The sequence below is a fragment of the Melanerpes formicivorus genome, unplaced genomic scaffold, assembly GCF_026170545.1.
Source record: "Melanerpes formicivorus ecotype bairdi unplaced genomic scaffold, bMelFor1.0.p_v2 SCAF_208, whole genome shotgun sequence".
Classification (NCBI taxonomy): Eukaryota; Metazoa; Chordata; class Aves; order Piciformes; family Picidae; genus Melanerpes; species Melanerpes formicivorus.
Genome location: NW_027142560.1, coordinates 185,070 through 203,827, shown reverse-complemented (window position 1 = coordinate 203,827; position 18,758 = coordinate 185,070). Strand labels below are relative to the sequence as shown.

The window sequence follows — 18,758 nt, the reverse complement described above, 5'->3', positions numbered from 1 at the left end:
GAAAGGAGGTCAAAAGGGTCCAAAATGGTTAAAAAGGGGTTAAAATGGTAAAAAAGGGTCCAAAATGGTAAAAAAAGGGTCAAAAAATGGTTAAAAAAAAGGGTCAAAATGGTAAAAAAAAGGTCAAAATTGGTTTAAAAGGCTCAAAAGTGGTTAAAAAGGTTAAAGAATGGGAAAAAGAGGAAAAAATGAGGGGAAAAGGGGGGAAAAGGGCAAAGAAAGGGGGAAAAATGGTAAAAAGTCTTAAAGGGGTAAAAAAGGGTGTAAAGAGGCAAAAACGGGTAAAAAAGGGTAAAAACAGGGTTTAAATGGTTAAAAAGGGATTAAAAATGGTAAAAAATGGGTTAACAGTGGCAAAAATGTGTTAAAAATGGTTCAAAAGTGTTAAAAAGGGTTAAAAGGTCAGGAAAAGGGGGGAAGGGTAAAAAAAGGGCAAAGAACAGTTAAAAATGGGTTAAAATGGGTAAATATGGGTTAAAAGTGTTAAAAACAGGTTAAAAGGGTTAAAATGGGTAAAAAGGATTAAAGAGGGCAAAGAAGGGGAAAAAGCAGGGGGAAAGTGTAAAAATGGGTAATAAAGGGTAAAAAGGTTAAGAAAATGGGGGAAGGGTAAAACTGGGTAAAAAAGGGGAAAGAAGGGGATGGCCAAGGGCTCAGGCTCAGCCAGCATGGATTTAGGAAGGGCAGGTCCTGCCTGACCAACCTGAGCTCCTTCCATGCCCAGGTGACTGCCTGGTGGCTGTGGGGCAGGCTGCGGATGAGCTCTGCCTGGACTGCAAGCAAGGCCTTTGACACTGTCCCCCACAGCAAACTCCTGGCCAAGCTGTCAGCCCCTGGCTGGGACAGCAGCTCTCTGAGCTGGGTTAGGAACTGGCTGGAGGCTGAGCCCAGAGAGTGGTGGTGAATGGTGTCACATCCAGCTGGCAGCCAGTCAGTAGTGGAGTCCCCCAGGGATCAGTGCTGGGCCCCGTCCTCTTTAACATCTTTATTGATGATCTGGATGAGGGCATTGAGTCCATCATCAGTAAATTTGCTGATGACACCAAGCTGGGGGCAGGAGTTGATCTGCTGGAGGGTAGAGAGGCTCTGCAGAGAGACCTGGACAGGCTGGACAGATGGGCAGAGTCCAAGGGCAGGAGACTGAACACATCCAAGTGCCAGGTGCTGCACATTGGCCACAACAACCCCAGGCAGTGCTACAGGCTGGGGGTCAGAGTGGCTGGAGAGCAGCCAGGCAGAGAGGGACCTGGGGGTGCTGGTTGATGGTAGGCTGAACATGAGCCTGCAGTGTGCCCAGGCGACCAGGAAGGCCAATGGCATCTTGGCCTGCATTAAGAACAGTGTGGCCAGCAGGAGCAGGGAGGTCATTCTGCCCCTGTACACTGCACTGGTTAGGCCACACCTTGAGTACTGTGTCCAGTTCTGGGCCCCTCAGTTTAGGAAGGATGTTGACTTGCTGGAATGAGTCCAGAGAAGGGCAATGAAGTTGGTGAGGGGCTTGGAACACAGCCCTGTGAGGAGAGACTGAGGGGAGCTGGGGCTGCTTAGCCTGGAGAGGAGGAGGCTCAGGGGTGACCTTATTGCTCTCTACAACTACCTGAAGGGAGGTTGTAAACAGGCAGAGGTTGGTCTCTTCTCCCAGGCACCCAGCACCACAACAAGAGGACACAGTCTCAGGCTGCGCCAGGGGAAGTTCAGGCTGGAGGTCAGGAGGAAGTTTTACACAGAGAGAGTGACTGCCCATTGGAATGGGCTGCCCGGGGAGGTGGTGGAGTCGCCGTCACTGGAGGTGTTCAGGAGGAGACTTGACAGGGTGCTTGGTGCCATGGTTTAGTTGATTAGATGGTGTTGGGTGATAGGTTGGACGCGATGATCTTGAAGGTCTCTTCCAACCTGCTCTATTCTATTCTATTCTAAAAAGGGGTAAAAATAGGTTTAAAAGGCTTAAAAGGTTAAGAAAAGAGGGGAAATGGTAAAAATGGGTAGAAATGGTAAAAATGGGTAGAAATGGTAAAAATGGGTAAAAATGGTAAAAAGGGGTAAAAATGGTTAAAAGGGGGGGTTAAATGGTAAAAAGGGTAAAAAATGGTAAAAAGGGGTTAAAAGGTTAAGAAAATGGGGGGGAGGGTAAAAATAGGTATAAAGGGCAAAAAATGGTTTAAAATGGTTAAAAGGGGTAAAAAAGGGCAAAATGGGTTTAAAGGGGTAAAAATGTGTTAAAAACAGTAAAAAAAGGGCAAAGAAAGGGAAAAAGGTAAAAATGCATTTAAAAAGGTTGAAAAGTTAAGAAAATGGGGAGGAAAGGATAAAAAAGGGCAAAGAATGGGTAAAAGTTGTAAAAAGGGATAAAAAAAGGTTTAAAAGGGTAAAAATGGTTTAAAAGTGTAAAGAAGGTGGGAAAAGGTTAAAATGGGTACAAAAATGGGGGAAAAGGTTAAGTAATGGTAAAAAATGGGTAAAAAATGGTAAAAAAGGGTTAAAAATGGTAAAAAAAGGGTAAAAATGGTTAAAAAAGGGTTAAAAAGGGCAAAGAAAGGGGGAAAAGGTTTAAAAAGTGTAAAAATTGGTAAAGAAGTTTAAAAATAGGTAAAAAGGGTGAAAATGGGGTAAAAATTACTAAAAAATGGTTAAAAGGTTAAAAATTGTTAAAATGGGTTTAAAAGGGTAAAAAAGGGTTAAAAATGGGTTAAAAGGTTAAAAAAGGGTTAAAAATGGTTTTAAAAAGGATAAAAAATGGATAAAAAGTGATATAAATGGGTTAAGAAGGGTAAAAATGGGCAAAGAATGGTTAAAAGTTGTAAAAATGGGTAAAAAGGGTTTTAAAATGGTTAAAAAGGGTAAAAATGGGGGGAAAGGGGAAAAATGGGTTAAAAAGGGTAAAACAGGGCAAAGAAGGGGGGAAAAGGGGGAAAAATGGTAAAAAAGGGTAAGAAAAGGTTAAGAAGGTTAAGAAAATGGGGGGGAAAGGGTGAAAAATGGTTTAAAGGGGAAAAAATGGTTAAAAAGTGTAAATAAGGGGGGGAAAAAGGGTAAAAATGGGTAAAAAATGGTAAAAATTGTAAAAAAAAGAAGGAAAAAACGGGGGGAAAGGGTAAAAATGGGTAAAAAATGGTTAAAAGGTTAAAAAACGGTTTAAAATGGGTAAAAAAAAGTAAGAATGGCAAAAAATGGTAAAAATGGGGGAAAAAGGGGAAAAAAGGTTTAAAAGTTGGAAAAAGGAGGAAAGGGGGGATGGGGAATGGTCCAAAAGGAGTAAAAAGGAGTCAAAAAGGGGGGGAAATGGTTAAAAAAGGGGGGAAAAAAGGCTAAAAACCAATAAGAAATGTTAAAGATGCCTCCAAAAGGGCCAAAACTGGCCCCAAAATAGCCTGGCAAGGGCTTTTCAAGGGCCAAAGGCCTCACCCAAGGCCCAAGGAAGGCCTTGAGAGGGTAAACCTGAGCCTGGAGCTTCCCCTTGAAACCTCCTCTGCCCCTCTCTCTCCCTCCCCCCCCCCCAAACTTTGGCCTCTTTTGGTCCTGAGGGGGATGGGGAGGAGAGAGCTAAATTTGGGGGCTGGGAGGCCTCAGCTGAGTCATTTTGGGCCTGGGAGGGGGGGAGGGGGGAGGGGAAGTGAAACAAGGTGGAGAGAGAAGGCTCCAAAAAGAGGTCAGGGTTTGGGGGTGAGGAAAAGGAGGAGGGGGGGGGAGAAAAAGGGGATGGGGATGAGGGGGGAAGGGGGGAGGGGGGAGGGGAAGGAGGGGAAAGGGGGGGAGGAGGGGAAGGGGGGAGGAGGGGAAGGGGGGAAGAGGATAGGGGGGAGAAGGGAGAGGAGGAGGGGGGGAAGGGAAGGGAAGGGAAGGGAAGGGGAAGGGAAGGGAAGGGAAGGGAAGGGAAGGGGAAGGGAAGGGAAGGGAAGGGAAGGGAAGGGAAGGGAAGGGAAGGGAAGGGAATGGGGAAGGGAAGGGAAGGGAAGGGAAGGAGGAAGGGAAGGGAAGGGAAGGGAAGGAAGGAAGGGAAGGAAGGGAAGGGAAGGGGAAGGGAAGGGAAGGGAAGGGAAGGGAAGGGAAGGGAAGGGAAGGGAAGGGAAGGGAAGGGAAGGGAAGGGAAGGGAAGGGAAGAAGAGAGGGGGAGGGGGAAAGGAGGGAAGGGGGGAAGGGAATGAGGGAGGGGGAAGGGGAGAGGAGGGGGGGAGGGGGAAGGAGGAGAAGGGGAGAGGAGGGGGAAGGGGGAAGGAGGAGAGAGGGAGAGACAGTGGAGAAGGGGAGGGGGGAGGGAGCAGATGGGGGAAGGGGGAGGGGGAGGTGAAGGGGAGAGGAGGGGAGGAAGGGGAAGAAAAAATGGGGAAGGGGAGGGGGGGAGGGGGCAGAAGGAGGAGGGGGGAAGGGAGAGAGGGGGGAGGGGAGAGGGGAAGGGGGTAGACCCTTCTGGAACCTCCTCCAACCCCTCCTAGTCCTCCTCTAACCCTTCTTAGAAGTCAGGGGGCCTAACCTGGGTTAAACTGGCCTGGAACTGGTTTAAACTGGACCTAAGCTGGGTGAAACTATGCTGGAACTGGGCTGGACTGGGCTAAAGTTAGTCTAAACTGGGTTGACCAGACTGAAACCGGGTTACACTGAGCTTAAACTGAGCTGGACTGGATTAACTGAGTCTAAAGTGGGATGGAATTGAGTTAAAGTGGGCTGGGTGTAGGCCTAAACTGGGTTAAATTGAACTGGGACTAGGGTAAACTGGGCCTAAACTGGGCTAACTGGCCAACGTGGTGCCCATGCACAAGCAGGGCAGGTTGGCTGAGCCAGGGAGTTCCAGGCCTGTCAGCCTGACCTCAGTGCCAGGCAAGATGATGGAAGAGTCATCTTGAGTGCAATCACACAGCACGTACAGCATGGCCAAGGGATCAGGCCCCACAGCAAACTCCTGGCCAAGCTGTCAGCCCCTGGCTGGGACAAGCAGCTCTCTGAGCTGGGTGAGGAACTGGCTGGAGGCTGAGCCCAGAGACTGGTGGTGAATGGTGCCACAGCCAGCTGGCAGCCAGGCACCAGTGGTGTGCCCCAGGGAGCAGTGCTGGGTCCCAGCCTGATCAATATCTTCATTGATGATCTGGAGGAGGGGATGGAGATCCATCAGCAGTAGGTTTGCAGCTGACACCAAGCTGGGGGCAGGAGTTGAGCTGCTGGAGGGCAGAGAGGCTCTGCAGAGGGACCTGGACAGGCTGGGCAGATGGGCAGAGGCCAAGGGCAGGAGATTGAACACATCCAAGTGCCAGGTGCTGCACATTGGCCACAGCAACCCCAGGCAGTGCTACAGGTTGGGGTCAGAGTGGCTGAGAGCTGCCAGGCAGAGAGGGACCTGGGGATAGTGGTGGAGAGCAGCTGAACATGAGCCAGCAGTGTGCCCAGGCAGCCAGGAGGGCCAATGGCATCCTGGCCTGCATCAGGAGCAGTGTGGCCAGCAGGAGCAGGGAGGTCATTGTGCCCTGTGCTCAGCACTGGTTAGGCCACACCTTGAGTCCTGTGTCCAGCTCTGGGCTCCTCAGGTTAGGAAGGGAGGTTGAGCTGCTGGAAGGTGTCCAGAGAAGGGCAACGAAGCTGGGGAGGGGTCTGGGGCACAGCCCTGTGAGGAGAGGCTGAGGGAGCTGGGGTTGCTTAGCCTGCAGAAGAGGAGGCTCAGGGGAGACCTTGTTGCTCTCCACAGCTCCCTTAATGGAGCTTGTAGCCAGGCAGAGGTTGGTCTTTTCTCCCAGGCACCCAGCACCAGAACAAGAGGACACAGTCTCAGACTGTGCCAGGGGAGGTTTAGGCTGGAGGGTGAGGAAGAAGTTCTACACAGAGAGAGTGATTGCCCATTGGGATGTGCTGCCTGGGGAGGTGGTGGAGTCACCATCACTGGAGGTGTTCAGGAGGAGACTTGTATGGGGTGCTTGGTGCCATGGGTTAGTTGATGAGGTGTGTTGGATGATAGGTTGGACTCAATGATCTTGAAGGTCTCTTCCAACCTGCTCTATTCTATTCTATTCTACTCTATTCTATTCTATTCTCTTCTAAACTGGGATGTAAAGGGGGTAAACCAGGCTGGACCTAGGCTAGAACTGGTGGTAAACTGGGCTGGACTGATCTAAACTGGGATGGACTGGTCTGGATCTGGTCCAAACTGGGCTGGAGTGGTCTAAACTGAGCTGGAACCTGCTTAAACTGGGCTAGAACTGGGATAAAATGGGATGAAACTGGTTTAAACTGGACCTAAATGGAGTCAAACTGGGCTAGAACTGGTTCTAGCTGGGCTGGAATGGTCTAAACTGAGCTGGAACTGGGCTGGACTGAGTCTGAACTGGGTAAACTCGGATGGAACTGAGTTAAACTGGGGTGGAAGTGTTAAACTAGATTAAACTTGGCTAGAATTGGGATAAATGAGGCTGGAATGGTCTAAACTGGGCTGGAACTGAGTTAAACAGGGCTAGAACTGGGTTAAACCGGGACTGGAACTGGGTTAAGCTGGGCTGAACTGGGTTAAACTTGACTGGAACTGGGTTAAACTGGGCTAGAACTGGTCCAAACTAGGCTGGAATGGTCTAAACTGGGCTGGAACTGGGTTAAGATGGGCTGGAACTGGGTTAAGATGGGCTAGAACTGGGTTAAGGTGGACTGAACTGTGTTAAACTGGGCTGGAACTGTGTTGAACTTGTCCAAAGTAGGCTGGAACTGGGACAAACTGGGATGGAATTGGTTTAAGTTGGGCTGGAAGTGACCTAAACTGGACTGGAACTGGGCTGCAACTGGGCTAGAAGTGGTCCAAACTAGGCTAGAATGGTCTAAACTGGACTGGAACAGGATTAATTTGAGCTGAACTAGGCTGGAACCTGGTCTAGGAACCCTTCCTGGACCTCCTCCAACCCCTCCTAGATGTCCTCCAACCCCTCCTAGACACATCTCAGTGCTAAACTGGGGCTAAAGTGGGTTAAAGTGGACTGGAAGTCACTTAAACTGGGCTGTAACAGGGATAAACTGGACTGGAATTGGCTTAAGATGGACTTAACTGGGCCTAAATGGGTTCTTAGTTGTGTTACTCTGGGCTGGAACTGGGTTAAATTGGACCTAAGCCTGCTTAATCAATGCTGGAACTGGGCTGTACTGGGATAATGTGAGTCTAAACTGGGTTCAAGTGGGCTAAACTAGGTTGGAACTGGGTTAAACTGGGCTGGAACTGGGCTAGAACTGGGATAAACTTGACTGGAATGATCTAAACTGGGCTGGAACTGAGTTAAACTGGGCTGGAACTGATTCAAGCTGGGCTAAACAGGGTTGGACAGGAACAGGCTTAAACTGGGCTGGAATTTGGTTAAACTGGACTGGAACTGAGCTAGAACTAGTCCAAACTAGGCTGGAATGGTCTAAACTGGGCTAAACTGGGATGGAACTGGGTTAAGCTGGGATGAACTGGTCTGGAACCTGATCTAGGAACCCTTCCTGGACCTCCTCCAACCCCTCCTGGGCCTTCTCCAAGTCCTCCTAGGCCTCCTCCAACCCCTCCTAGATGTCCTCCATCCCCTCCTAGATATCCTCCATCCCCTCTTAGATGTCCTCCATCCCCTCTTAGATGTCCTCCATCCCCTCTTAGACACATCTCAGTGCAAAACTGGGTCTAAACTGGGTTAAAGTGGGCTGGAAGTCACTTAAACTGGGCTGTAACAGGACTAAACTGGGCTGGAATTGGCTTAAGCTGGAGATAACTGGGCCTAAATGGGTTCTAAACTGGGCTGGAATTGGGTTAAACTGGTCCATACTAGTCTGGAATGGTCTAAACTGGGCTGAACTAAGTTAAACTGGGCCTAAACTGGGCTAAACTCTACTGGCTTTCAGACCTCCAGAGCTCAGCAGGTCCTGGCCCAGGCAGGAGGAAGTGAGAAAGCTGCTCCTAAGCCACAACTTCTCTATCACCTCCCCCTCCCCTCCCTCTCCCCTCCCCCTTTCAGGTTGGGGCCTCCTTAGGAACCTCCCAGTGGCCCAAGAGGACCTCCCAGTGGCCACTAGTTTGGTCCCAGCATGGTCCCAGGGAGGGGAAGATTGGAGAAGGTCCTCTGGAGGTTTTGGGTTGGAGGCCATCAAATGATGGAGGCCCAGCAAGAGTTGAGGTAGGGGGGACTGGGCCTAAACTGGCCTAAACTAGGCTGGACTGGGTTAAACTGGGCCTAAACTGCGCTGGACTGGGTTAAACTGGGACTAAAGTGGGCTAAACTGGGATGTAACTGGGTTACACTGGGTTGGAGTGGGCTGGACTGGACTAAACTGGGCTGGACTGAGTAAACTGGGCTGGACTAGGTTAGACTGGGCTAGAACTGGGCCTAAATTGGGTTAAACTGGACTGGGACTAGGTTAAACTGGGAGGAAACTGATTAAACTGGGATGGAACTGGGCTAGACTAGGATGGAATGGGGTTAAGATGGGCTGAACTGGATGAAACTGGACTGGAACTGGGCTAAATTAGGCTAGAACTGGGTTAAACTGGGCTGAAACTGGGTTAAATTAGACTGGGACTAGGTTAAACTGGGATGAAATTGATTCAGTTGGGTTGGAACTGGGCTAGACTAGGATAGAATGGGGTTAAGATGGGCCTAATTTGGGTTAAACTGGACTGGGACTAGGTTAAACTCATAGGAACTGGGTTAAACTGGGATAAAACGAGTCTAAACTGGATATAAACAGGGATGAACTGGGCTGGAATTGGACTAAACTGAGTCTAAACTGTGTTAAACTGGGATAGAACTGTGTTAAGCTGGGCTGGAACTGGGCTAGAATCGGTCCAAACTAGGCTGGAATGATCTAAACTGGGCTGGACTGGGCTGAAACTGAGCTAACTGTCTTGGAATAGGGGTAAACTGAGACTAAACTGGGCTAGAGCTGGGTTAAATTAGACTGGAACTAGGTTAAACTGGGATGGAACTGGGCTAAACTGGGTTAAGTTGGGCTGAAATGGGATGGAACCGGGCCAAACCGGGCTGGAAATAGGTTAAACTGGGCCTAAACTGGCCTAGGTTAAACTGGGCTTAACTGGGTAAAATTGGGCTAAACTGGGCTAGAACTGGTCCAGACTAGGAAGGGATGATTTGAACTGGGCTGGAACTGGGATAAGCTGGACTAGGAAGGGTCCCTATGGGGCTGGGGTCCCTCCATGGGTCCCTATGCAGCTGGGGTCCCTATAGCTGCACTGTGGGGTCCCTATAGAGCTGGGGGTCGCTATGGGGCAGGGCTGGGGGGTCCCTATGGGGCTGGGGTCCCTATAGCTGCACTGTGGGGTTCTTATAGAGCTGGGGGTCGCTATGGGGCAGGGCTGGGGGTCCCTATGGGGCTGGGGTCCCTATAGCTACACTGTGCAGTCCATATAGAGCTGGGGGTCGCTATGGGGCAGGGATGGGGTCCCTATGGGGCTGGGGTCCCTATAGCTGCACTGTGGGGTCCTTATAGAGCTGGGGGTCGCTATGGGGCAGGGCTGGGGGTCCCTATGGGGCTGGGGTCCCTATAGCTACACTGTGCAGTCCATATAGAGCTGGGGGTCGCTATGGGGCAGGGATGGGGTCCCTATGGGGCTGGGGTCCCAATACCTACAGTGTGGGGTCCCTATAGAGCTGGGGGTCACTATGGGGCAGGGCTGGGGATCCCTATGGGGCTGGGGTCCCTATAGCTACACTGTGCAGTTCCTATAGAGCTGGGGGGTCCCTATGGGGCAGGGCTGGGGGTCCCTGTGGGGCTGGGGGTCCCAATAGCTACAGTGTGGGGGTCCCTATAGAGCTGGGGGTCCCTATGGGGCTAGGGTCCCTATAGCTGCTCTGTGGGGACTCTATAGAGCTGGGGGTCGCTATGGGGCAGTGCTGGGGGTCCCTATGGGGCAGGGCTGGCCATCGCTATGGGGCTGGGGGCTCTCTCTAGGTCCCTATGGGGCTGGGGTCCCTCCATGGGTCCCTGTGGTTCTGGGGTACCTATAGAGCTGGGGGTCACCATGGGGCTGGGGTCCCTATAGATGCACTGTGGAGTCCCTATAGAGCTGGGGGTCGCTATGGGGCTGGGGTCCCTCCATGGGTCCCTATGGGGCTGGGGTCGCTATAGCTACACTGTGCATTCCCTATAGAGCTGGGGGTCCCTATGGGGCTGGGGGTCCCTATAGCTACACTGTGCAGTTCCTATAGAGCTGGGGGTCCCTGTGGGGCTGGGGGTCCCTATAGCTACACTGTGCATTCCCTATAGAGCTGGGGGGTCCCTGTGGGGCTGGGGTCCCTATAGCTACACTGTGCAGTTCCTATAGAGCTGGGGTCCCTATGGGGCTGGGGTCCCTATAGCTACAGTGTGGGGTCCCGATAGAGCTGGGGGTCGCTATGGGGTTGGGGTCCCTCCATGGGTCCCTATGGGGCTGGGGTCCCTATAGCTGCACTGTGGAGTCCCTATAGAGCTGAGGGTCCCTGTGGGGCTGGGGTCCCTATAGCTGCACTGTGGGGTCCCTATAGAGCTGGGGGTCGCTATGGGGCAGGGCTGGATTCCCTATGGGGCTGGGGTCCCTATAGCTACAGTGTGGGGTCCCTATAGAGCTGGGGGTCCCTATGGGGCTGGGGTCCCGATAGCTGCACTGTGGAGTCCCTATAGAGCTGGGGGTCGCTATGGGGCTGGGGTCCCTCCATGGGTCACTATGAGGCTGGGGTCCCTATAGGTGCACTGTGGGGTCCCTATAGAGCTGGGGGTCCCTATGGGGCTGGGGTCCCTATAGCTGCACTGTGGAGTCCCTATAGAGTTGGGGGTCTCTATGGGGCTGGGGTCCCTCCATGGGTCCCTGTGGGGCTGGGGTCCCTATAGCTACACTGTGCAGTCCCTATAGAGCTGGGGGTCCCTATGGGGCTGGGGTCCCTATAGCTGCACTGTGGGGTCCCTATACAGCTGGGGGTCCTTATGGGGCTGGGGTCCCTATATCTACACTGTGCAGTCCCTATAGAGCTGGGGGTCGCTATTGGGCGGGGGTCTCTCTGTAGGTCCCTCTGGGGCTGTGGTCACTATAGCTGCACTGTGGGGTCCCTATAGAGCTGGGGGTCGCTATGGGGCAGGGCTGGGCGTCCCTATGGGGCTGGGGTCCCTATAGCTGCACTGTGGAGTCCCTATAGAGCTGGGGGTCGCTATGGGGCTGGGGTCCCTCCATGGGTCCCTATGGGGCTGGGGTCCCTATAGCTGCACTGTGGGGTCACTATAGAGCTGGGGGTTGCTATGGGGCAGGGCTGGAGTCCCTATGGGGCTGGTGTCCCTATAGCTACAGTGTAGGGTCCCTATAGAGCTGGAGGTCGCTATGGGGCAGGGCTGGGGGCCCCTATGGGGCTGGGGTCCCTATAGCTGCACTGTGGAGTCCCTATAGAGCTGGAGGTCGCTATGGGGAAGGACTGGGGGTCCCTGTGGTTCTGGGGTCCCTATAGTTACAGTGTGGGGTCCCTGTAGAGCTGGGGGTTGCTATGGGGCAGGGCTGGGGGTCCCTATGTGGCTGAGGTCTCTCTGTAGGTCCCCATGGGGCTGGGGTCCATATAGCTGCACTGTGGGGTCACTATAGAGCTGGGGGTCGCTATGGGGCTGGGGATGACACCATGGGTCACTATGAGGCTGGGGTCCCTATAGCTGCACTGTGGGGTCACTATAGAGCTGGGGGTCGCTATGGGGTTGGGGATCACTCCATGGGTCACTTTGGGGCTGGGGTCCCTATAGCTGCACTGTGGGGTCCCTATAGAGCTGGGGGACGCCATGGGAAAGGACTGGGGGTCCCAATGGGGCTGGGATCCCTATAGCTGCTCTGTGGGGTCCCTATGGAGCTGGGGGTCCCTATGGGGAAGGACTGGGAGTTCCTGTGGGGCTGGGGTCCCTATAGCTGCATAGTGGGGTCCCTATGGAGCTGGGGGTCGCTATGGGGCAGGGCTGAGGGTCCTTATGGGGCTGGGGTCCCTATAGCCACAGTGTAGGGTCCCTATAGAGCTGGGGGTCACCATGGGGCAGGGCTGGGGGTCCCTATGAGGCTGGGGTCCCTATAGCTGCACTGTGGGGTCCCTATAGAGCTGGGGGTCACTATGGGGAAGGACTGGGGGACCCTATGGAGCTGGGGTCCCTATAGCTGCATTGTGGGGTTCCTATAGAGCTGGGGGTCCCTATGGGGCTGGGGTCCCTATAGCTACAGTGTGGGGTCCCTATAGACCTGGGGGTCACTATGGGGCTGGGGTCCCTATAGCTGCTCTGTGGGATCCCTATAGAGCTGGGGGTCGCTATGGGGCAGGACTGGGGGTCCCTATAGAGCTGGGGTCCCTATAGCTGCACTGTGGGGTCCCTATGGAGCTGGGGGTCCCTATGGGGCTGGGGGTCCCTATGGGGAAGGACTGGGAGTTCCTATGGGGCTGGGGTCCCTATAGCTGCTCTGTGGGGTCCCTATAGAGCTGGGGGTCGCTATGGGGCAGTGCTGAGTGTCCTTATGGGGCTGGGGTCCCTATAGCCACAGTGTGGGGTCCCTATGGAGCTGGGGGTCGCTATGGGGCAGGGCTGAGGGTCCTTATGGGGCTGGGGTCCCTATAGCCACAGTGTGGGGTCCCTATAGAGCTGGGGGTCACCATGGGGCAGGGCTGGGGGCCCCTATGGGGCTGGGGTCCCTGTAGCTGCACTATGGGGTCCCTATAGAGCTGGAGGTCACTATGGGGAAGGACTGGGGGTCCCTATGGATCTGGGGTCCCTATAGCTACAGTGTGGGGTTCCTATAGAGCTGGGGGTCACTATGGGGCTGGGGTCCCTATAGCTGCTCTGTGGGATCCCTATAGAGCTGGGGGTCGCTATGGGGCAGGGCTGGGGGTCCCTATAGAGCTGGGGGTCCCTATAGCTGCACTGCGGCATCCCTATGGAGCTGGGGGTTGCTATGGGGCTGGAGTCCCTCCATGGGTCCCTATGGGGCTGGGGTCCCTATAGATGCACAGTGGGGCCCCTATAGAGCTGGGGGTCGCTATCAGGCAGGGCTGGGGTCCCTATGGGGCTGGGGTCCCAATAGCTACAGTGTGGGGTCCCTATAGAGCTGGGGGTTGCTATGGGGCAGGGCTGGGGGTCCCTATGGAGCTGGGGTCCCTATAGCTGCACTGTGGGGTCCCTATAGAGCTGGGGGTTGCTATGGGGCAGGGCTGGGGGTCCCTATGGAGCTGGGGTCCCTATAGCTACACTGTGGGGTCCCTATAGAGCTGGGGGTTGCTATGGGGCAGGGCTGGGGGGTCCCTATGGAGCTGGGGTCCCTATAGCTGCACTGTGGGGTCCCTATAGAGCTGGGGGTCGCCATGAGGCTGGGGTCCTATCGCTGCACTGTGGGTCCCTATGGAGGAGCTAGGGGTCGCTATGGGTCAGGGCTGGGGTTCCCTATGGGTCTGGGGTCCCTATAGCTGCACTGTGGGGTCCCTATAGATCTGGGGGTCGCAATAGGGCAGGGCTGGGGTCCCTATGGGGCTGGAGTCACTCTATAGGTCCATATGGGGCTGGAGTTGGGTTGGAGATGATGGTGAAGTCAGCTGGAACAGGATTAAACTGGGCCTAAACTGGGTTAAACTGTGTTGGAACTGGGATAAACTGGGCTAGAACTGTCTTAAACTGGGCCTAAACTGCTTGAAACTGGGCTGAAACTGCTTGAAACTGGGCTGAAACTGGGTTAAACTGGGCTGAAACTGGGTTCAACTAGGTTGGGACTGGGTTAAACTGGGCTGAAATTGGGTTCAACTAGGTTGGGACTGGGTTAAACTGGGCTGAAACTGGGTTAAACTGGGCTGAAATTGGGTTCAACTAGGTTGGGACTGGGTTAAACTGGGTTCAACTAGGTTGGTGCTGGGTTAAACTGGGCTAGGACTGATCTAAACTGGGCTGGATTGGTCTAACCTGGCCTAGAACCAGGTTAGGATAGTTTAAACTGGTCTGAACCAGGCCAGAATGGATTATGGTGGTCTAAACTGGGCTAGAACTGGCTTAGGATGGTTTAAACTGGTCTAAAATGGATTAGAGTGATCTAAACAGGGCTGGAACTGTGTTAAACTGGACTGGAATGGTCTGAGCTGGTTTCATTCAACTGGTCTGGAACTGCTCTAAACTGGGCTGGGATTATCTAAACTGGGTTAGAAGGGTCTAAACTGGGCTGTAACTGGGTTAAACCAGGCTGAAGTGGGCTAGAATAGTCTAAACTGGGTGGAAATGGCTCTAAACTGGGCTGAACTGGGCTGGAATGGTCTAAACTGGGTTAGAATGGTCTGAACTGGGCTGGAGTGGTCTAAACTGGGTTAGAATGGTCTGAACTGGGCTGGAATGGTCTAAACTGGGTTAGAATGGTCTGAACTGGGCTGGAACTAGGTTAAACTGGGCTGAAACTGTCAGCCCCTGGCTGGGACAGCAGCTCTCTGAGCTGGGTGAGGAACTGGCTGGAGGCTGAGCTCAGAGAGTGGTGGTGAATGGTGCCACAGCCAGCTGGCAGCCAGGCACCAGTGGTGTGCCCCAGGGAGCAGTGCTGGGCCCCAGCCTGATCAATATCTTCATTGATGATCTGGAGGAGGGGATGGAGTCCATCAGCAGTAGGTTTGCAGCTGACACCAAGCTGGGGGCAGGAGTTGAGCTGTTAGAGGGCAGGAGAGATCTGCAGAGGGACCTGGACAGGCTGGACAGATGGGCAGAGGCCAAGGGCAGGAGATTGAACACATCCCAGTGCCAGGTGCTGCACATTGGCCACAGCAACCCCAGGCAGAGCTACAGGCTGGGGTCAGAGTGGCTGAGAGCAGCCAGGCAGAGAGGGACCTGGAGGTAGTGGTGGACATCAGCTGAACATGAGCCAGCAGTGTGCCCAGGGGGCCAAGAAGGCCAAGGGCATCCTGGCCTGCATCAGGAAGAGTGTGGCCAGCAGGAGCAGGGAGGTCATTGTGCCCTGTGCTCAGCACTGCTCAGGCCACACCTTGAGTCCTGTGTCCAGCTCTGGGCTCCTCAGGTTAGGAAGGAGGTTGAGCTGCTGGAAGGTGTCCAGAGAAGGGCAACAAAGCTGGGGAGGGGTCTGGAGCACAGCCCTGTGAGGAGAGGCTGAGGGAGCTGGGGTTGCTTAGCCTGGAGAAGAGGAGGCTCAGGGGAGACCTCATTGCTCTCCACAGCTCCCTGCAGGGAGGTTGTAGCCAGGTGGGGGTTGGTCTCTTCTCCCAGGCACCCAGCACCAGAACAAGAGGACACAGTCTCAAGCTGTGCCTGGGGAGGTTTAGGCTGGAGGTGAGGAGAAAGTTCTACACAGAGAGAGCTGTTGGCCCTTGGGATGTGCTGCCCAGGGAGGTGGTGGAGTCCTCATCCCTGGAGGGGTTCCAGAGGGGATTGGATGTGGCCCTTGGAGCCATGGGGTAGATAGGAGGTGTTGGGGGCCAGCTTGGTCTTGCTGAGCTCTGAGCTCTCTTCCAGCCTTGGTGATTCTGTGAGATGGTGCAAACTGGGCTGGAATGGTCTAAACTGGGTTGAAATGGCTCTAAAGTGGATTGGGCTGGTTTGGACTGGGCTGGAATGGTCTGGACTGGGCTAGAACCGGTCTAAAATAAGCTAGAAGTGGGTTAGAATAGTTTAAGCTGGTCTAACCTTGGCTAGAATGGTCTAAACTGCTCTAAACTGGGCTTGGGTGGTGTAAATTGGGCTGGAATGGGTCTAAACTGGGCTATTCTAGTCTGAATTGGTCTAAACTGGGCTAAAATTGGTCTAAATAGGCTAGAAATGGGCTAGAAAGGTCTAAACTGCTCTAAACTGGCCTTGAATGGTGTAAATTGGGCTGGAATGGGTCTAAACTGGGCTGGAATGGTCTAAATTGGGTTAAAATGCTTCTAAATTAATCTGACCTGGTCAAAACTGGGCTGGAATGGTCTGACCTCATCTAAAATGGGCTGAAACTGGGCTAAACTTGGTTGAAATGCTTCTAAACTGGTCTAAATGTGTCTGAACTGGTCTGGAATGATCTAAACTGGGTTAGAATTGGGCTAAACTGGGATAGAATGATCTAAACTGGGCTGGAATGGATCTAAACTGGGCTGAACTGGTCTGAACTGCTCTGAGCTCATCTAAACTGGCCTGGAACTGGTCTAAACTAATCTAAGCTGGGCTGGAATGGGTCTAAACTAGGCTGAACTGGTCTGAACTGGTCTAAACTGGGTTGAAATGGCTCTAAACTGGGATGAACTAATCTAAACTGCCCTGACCTCATCTAAGCTGGACTGGAACTGGTCTAAACTGGACTGGAATGATCTAAACTGGGTTGACATGGCTCTAAACTGCTCTGAACTCATCTAAACTGGCCTGGAACTGGTCTAAACTGGGCTGGAATTATCTAAACTGGGCTGAACTAATCTAATCTGGGCTGGAATGAGTCTAAACTAGACTGAACTGGTCTAAACTGGGTTGAAATGGCTCTAAACTGGTCTGAACAAATCTAAACTGCTCTGACCTCAACTAAACTGGGCTGGAACTGCTCTTAACTGGGCTGGAACTGGTTTAAACTGGGCTGAACTGGCTCTGAACTGCTCTGACCTCATCTAAACTGGGCTGGAATTGGGCTCAACTGGTCCGAACTGGCCTAAAGTGGTCGCAACTGGCCTGAAATGCCTCTAAACCACTCTGAACTGCTTTAGACCTGGTCTAACCTGCTCTCTTTCCTCCCCCCCTCTCCAGCCAAGCCGACCTCCCCTTCGGTCTTCCCCTTGGCCACCTGCCCAGGAAGCTCTTCGCCGGCCTTGGGCTGCTTGGCCTCCTCCTACCTCCCTCAGCCAATCACAGTCAGCTGGGATGGGCCTGGGCTGCTCAAGTCCCGCCTCTACCCGTCAGCCCGTGGCCAATCAGGGCTCTACACCAGGGCCAGCCACCTGCAGGTGACGCAGGAGAGCATCTCCCAGCGGTTCCGCTGCACCGTCAGCCATCAGCCAACCAGCTTCCAGAAGACCATTGAGGTCACAGGTAAGGCCTGGGCCTGGGCCTAAGCTTGGGCCCTCAGCCTGGGGCGAGGGAGTGACCTGGATTGGGGCCTGGGGTGGATTGGAGCATGAGCTGGGCCTGGGGTTGGATCTGGCCGCTGAGCAGAGCTTGGGCCTGGGGGTAGAGCTGAGCTTAGACCTGGGCCTAGACTTGGCCCTTGTCCTGGATCTGGGCCTAGAGCTTGGTCTCAGCCTGTGCCTAGACCTAGGTCTGGACCTGGGCTTGGACCTGGGCCGGGATCTTAACCTGCCCTTGGGCTTAGCCATAGACCAGGGCCTGGACTTGGGTTTAGATCTGGGCCTAGGTTTGAACCTTGACCTGGACCTGGGTATAGATCTGGGTCTGGGCCTGGGCTTAGACCAGGGCCTGGACATGGGCCTAGACTTTGACTTTGACCTCCACCTGGACCTGGGCCTGGACCTTATCCCATTGATCTTGGACATCCTCTTAGACCTCACCCAAGCCCTGAACCTCCTTTGACCTCTACCTTCCTAGACCTGGACCCAGGCCTAGATCTGGGCCTAGACCTAGGCTTAGACTTTGCCCTTGTGCCATTGACCTCCACCTTGTCCTACCGACATCGGACCTCCTCTTGCACCTTGCCCTGCCCCTGGACCTGGACCCAGGCCTAGACCTGGGCCTAGACCTAGACCAGCCCCTGGGCCTCCACTTAGGCCTTGACTTTGCCCTTGTCCCATTGACCTCAACCTCCTCCCACTGACCTCAGACCTCCTCTTAGCCCTCACCCAGCCCCCAGCCCTCAACTTAGGCCTTGACCAGGCCCTGAACCTGGACCCAAGCCTAGATCTGGGCCTAGACCTAGTCCAGGCCCTGGGCCTCCACCTAGGTCTCAACTTTGCCCTTGCCCCATTGACCTCAACCTCCTCCCACTGACCTCAGACCTCCTCTTAGACCTTGCCCAGCCCCTGGCCCTCCGCTTAGGCCTAGACCAAGGCCCTAGACCTGACCTTAGGCCTAACCCCGCCTCTCCCTCTCTCCTCCCCAGGCTCCCTCCGCCAGCCTCAGCCTCCCTCCCGCCTCACCCTGGCCCACTCCTGCGACCTCACCTCCGTCCAGCTCCTCTGCCTGGTGGGCGGCTTCCGGCCCCGCCCCCTGCGCCTGGATTGGCTGGAGGACGGACAGCCCGTGAGCCCTGCCCCCCCGACCCCAGCCCCGGAGCCAGAAGGGACCTCTGGGACCTTCTCCCTGGCTGCCAGCCTCAATGTCTCCCTGGAGGAGTGGCAGGAGAAGACCTTCTCCTGCAGGGTCCAGCACCCGGCCACAGCCTTCAGCCAGGAGGTCACTGACCACAAGTGCCTCAGTGAGTGGTTGGGAGGGGGAGTGGCATCTCAGGGGGGGTTCCTGGGGTGGTCCTTGGGTGGTGGAAGCTCCCTGGAGGTCCTCCAGGTTGAGTTGGTGTCCTTGGGTGGTGGCATCTCCAGAGGGTTCCTCAGGTGGCCCTTGGGTGGTGGAAGCTCCCTGGAGGTTCTCCAGGTTGAGTTGGGTGGCCCTTGGGTGGTGACATCTCCAGAGGGTTCCTTAGGTGGCCCTTGGGTGGTGGAAGCTCCATGGAGGTCCTCCAGGTTGAGTTGGGGTCCTTGGGTGGTGGCATCTCCAGAGGGTTCCTCAGGTGGCCCTTGGGTGGTGGAAGCTCCCTGGAGGTTCTCCAGGTTGAGTTGGGTGGCCCTTGGGTGGTGACATCTCCAGAGGGTTCCTTAGGTGGCCCTTGGGTTGTGGAAGCTCCATGGAGGTCCTCCAGGTTGAGTTGGGGTCCTTGGGTGGTG

General features: G+C 54.3%; 1 gene segment (V, D, J or C); it reads left to right on the top strand.

The window, feature by feature from the left end:
- The window catches only part of LOC137457903 (Ig gamma chain C region-like), a 31,086-nt gene that overhangs the window by 9,543 nt on the left and 2,785 nt on the right, over positions 1–18,758 (top strand). The window contains 2 exon segments of the C gene segment in view: positions 16,675–16,956; positions 17,981–18,295. Coding sequence covers positions 16,675–16,956; positions 17,981–18,295 — 597 coding nt within the window.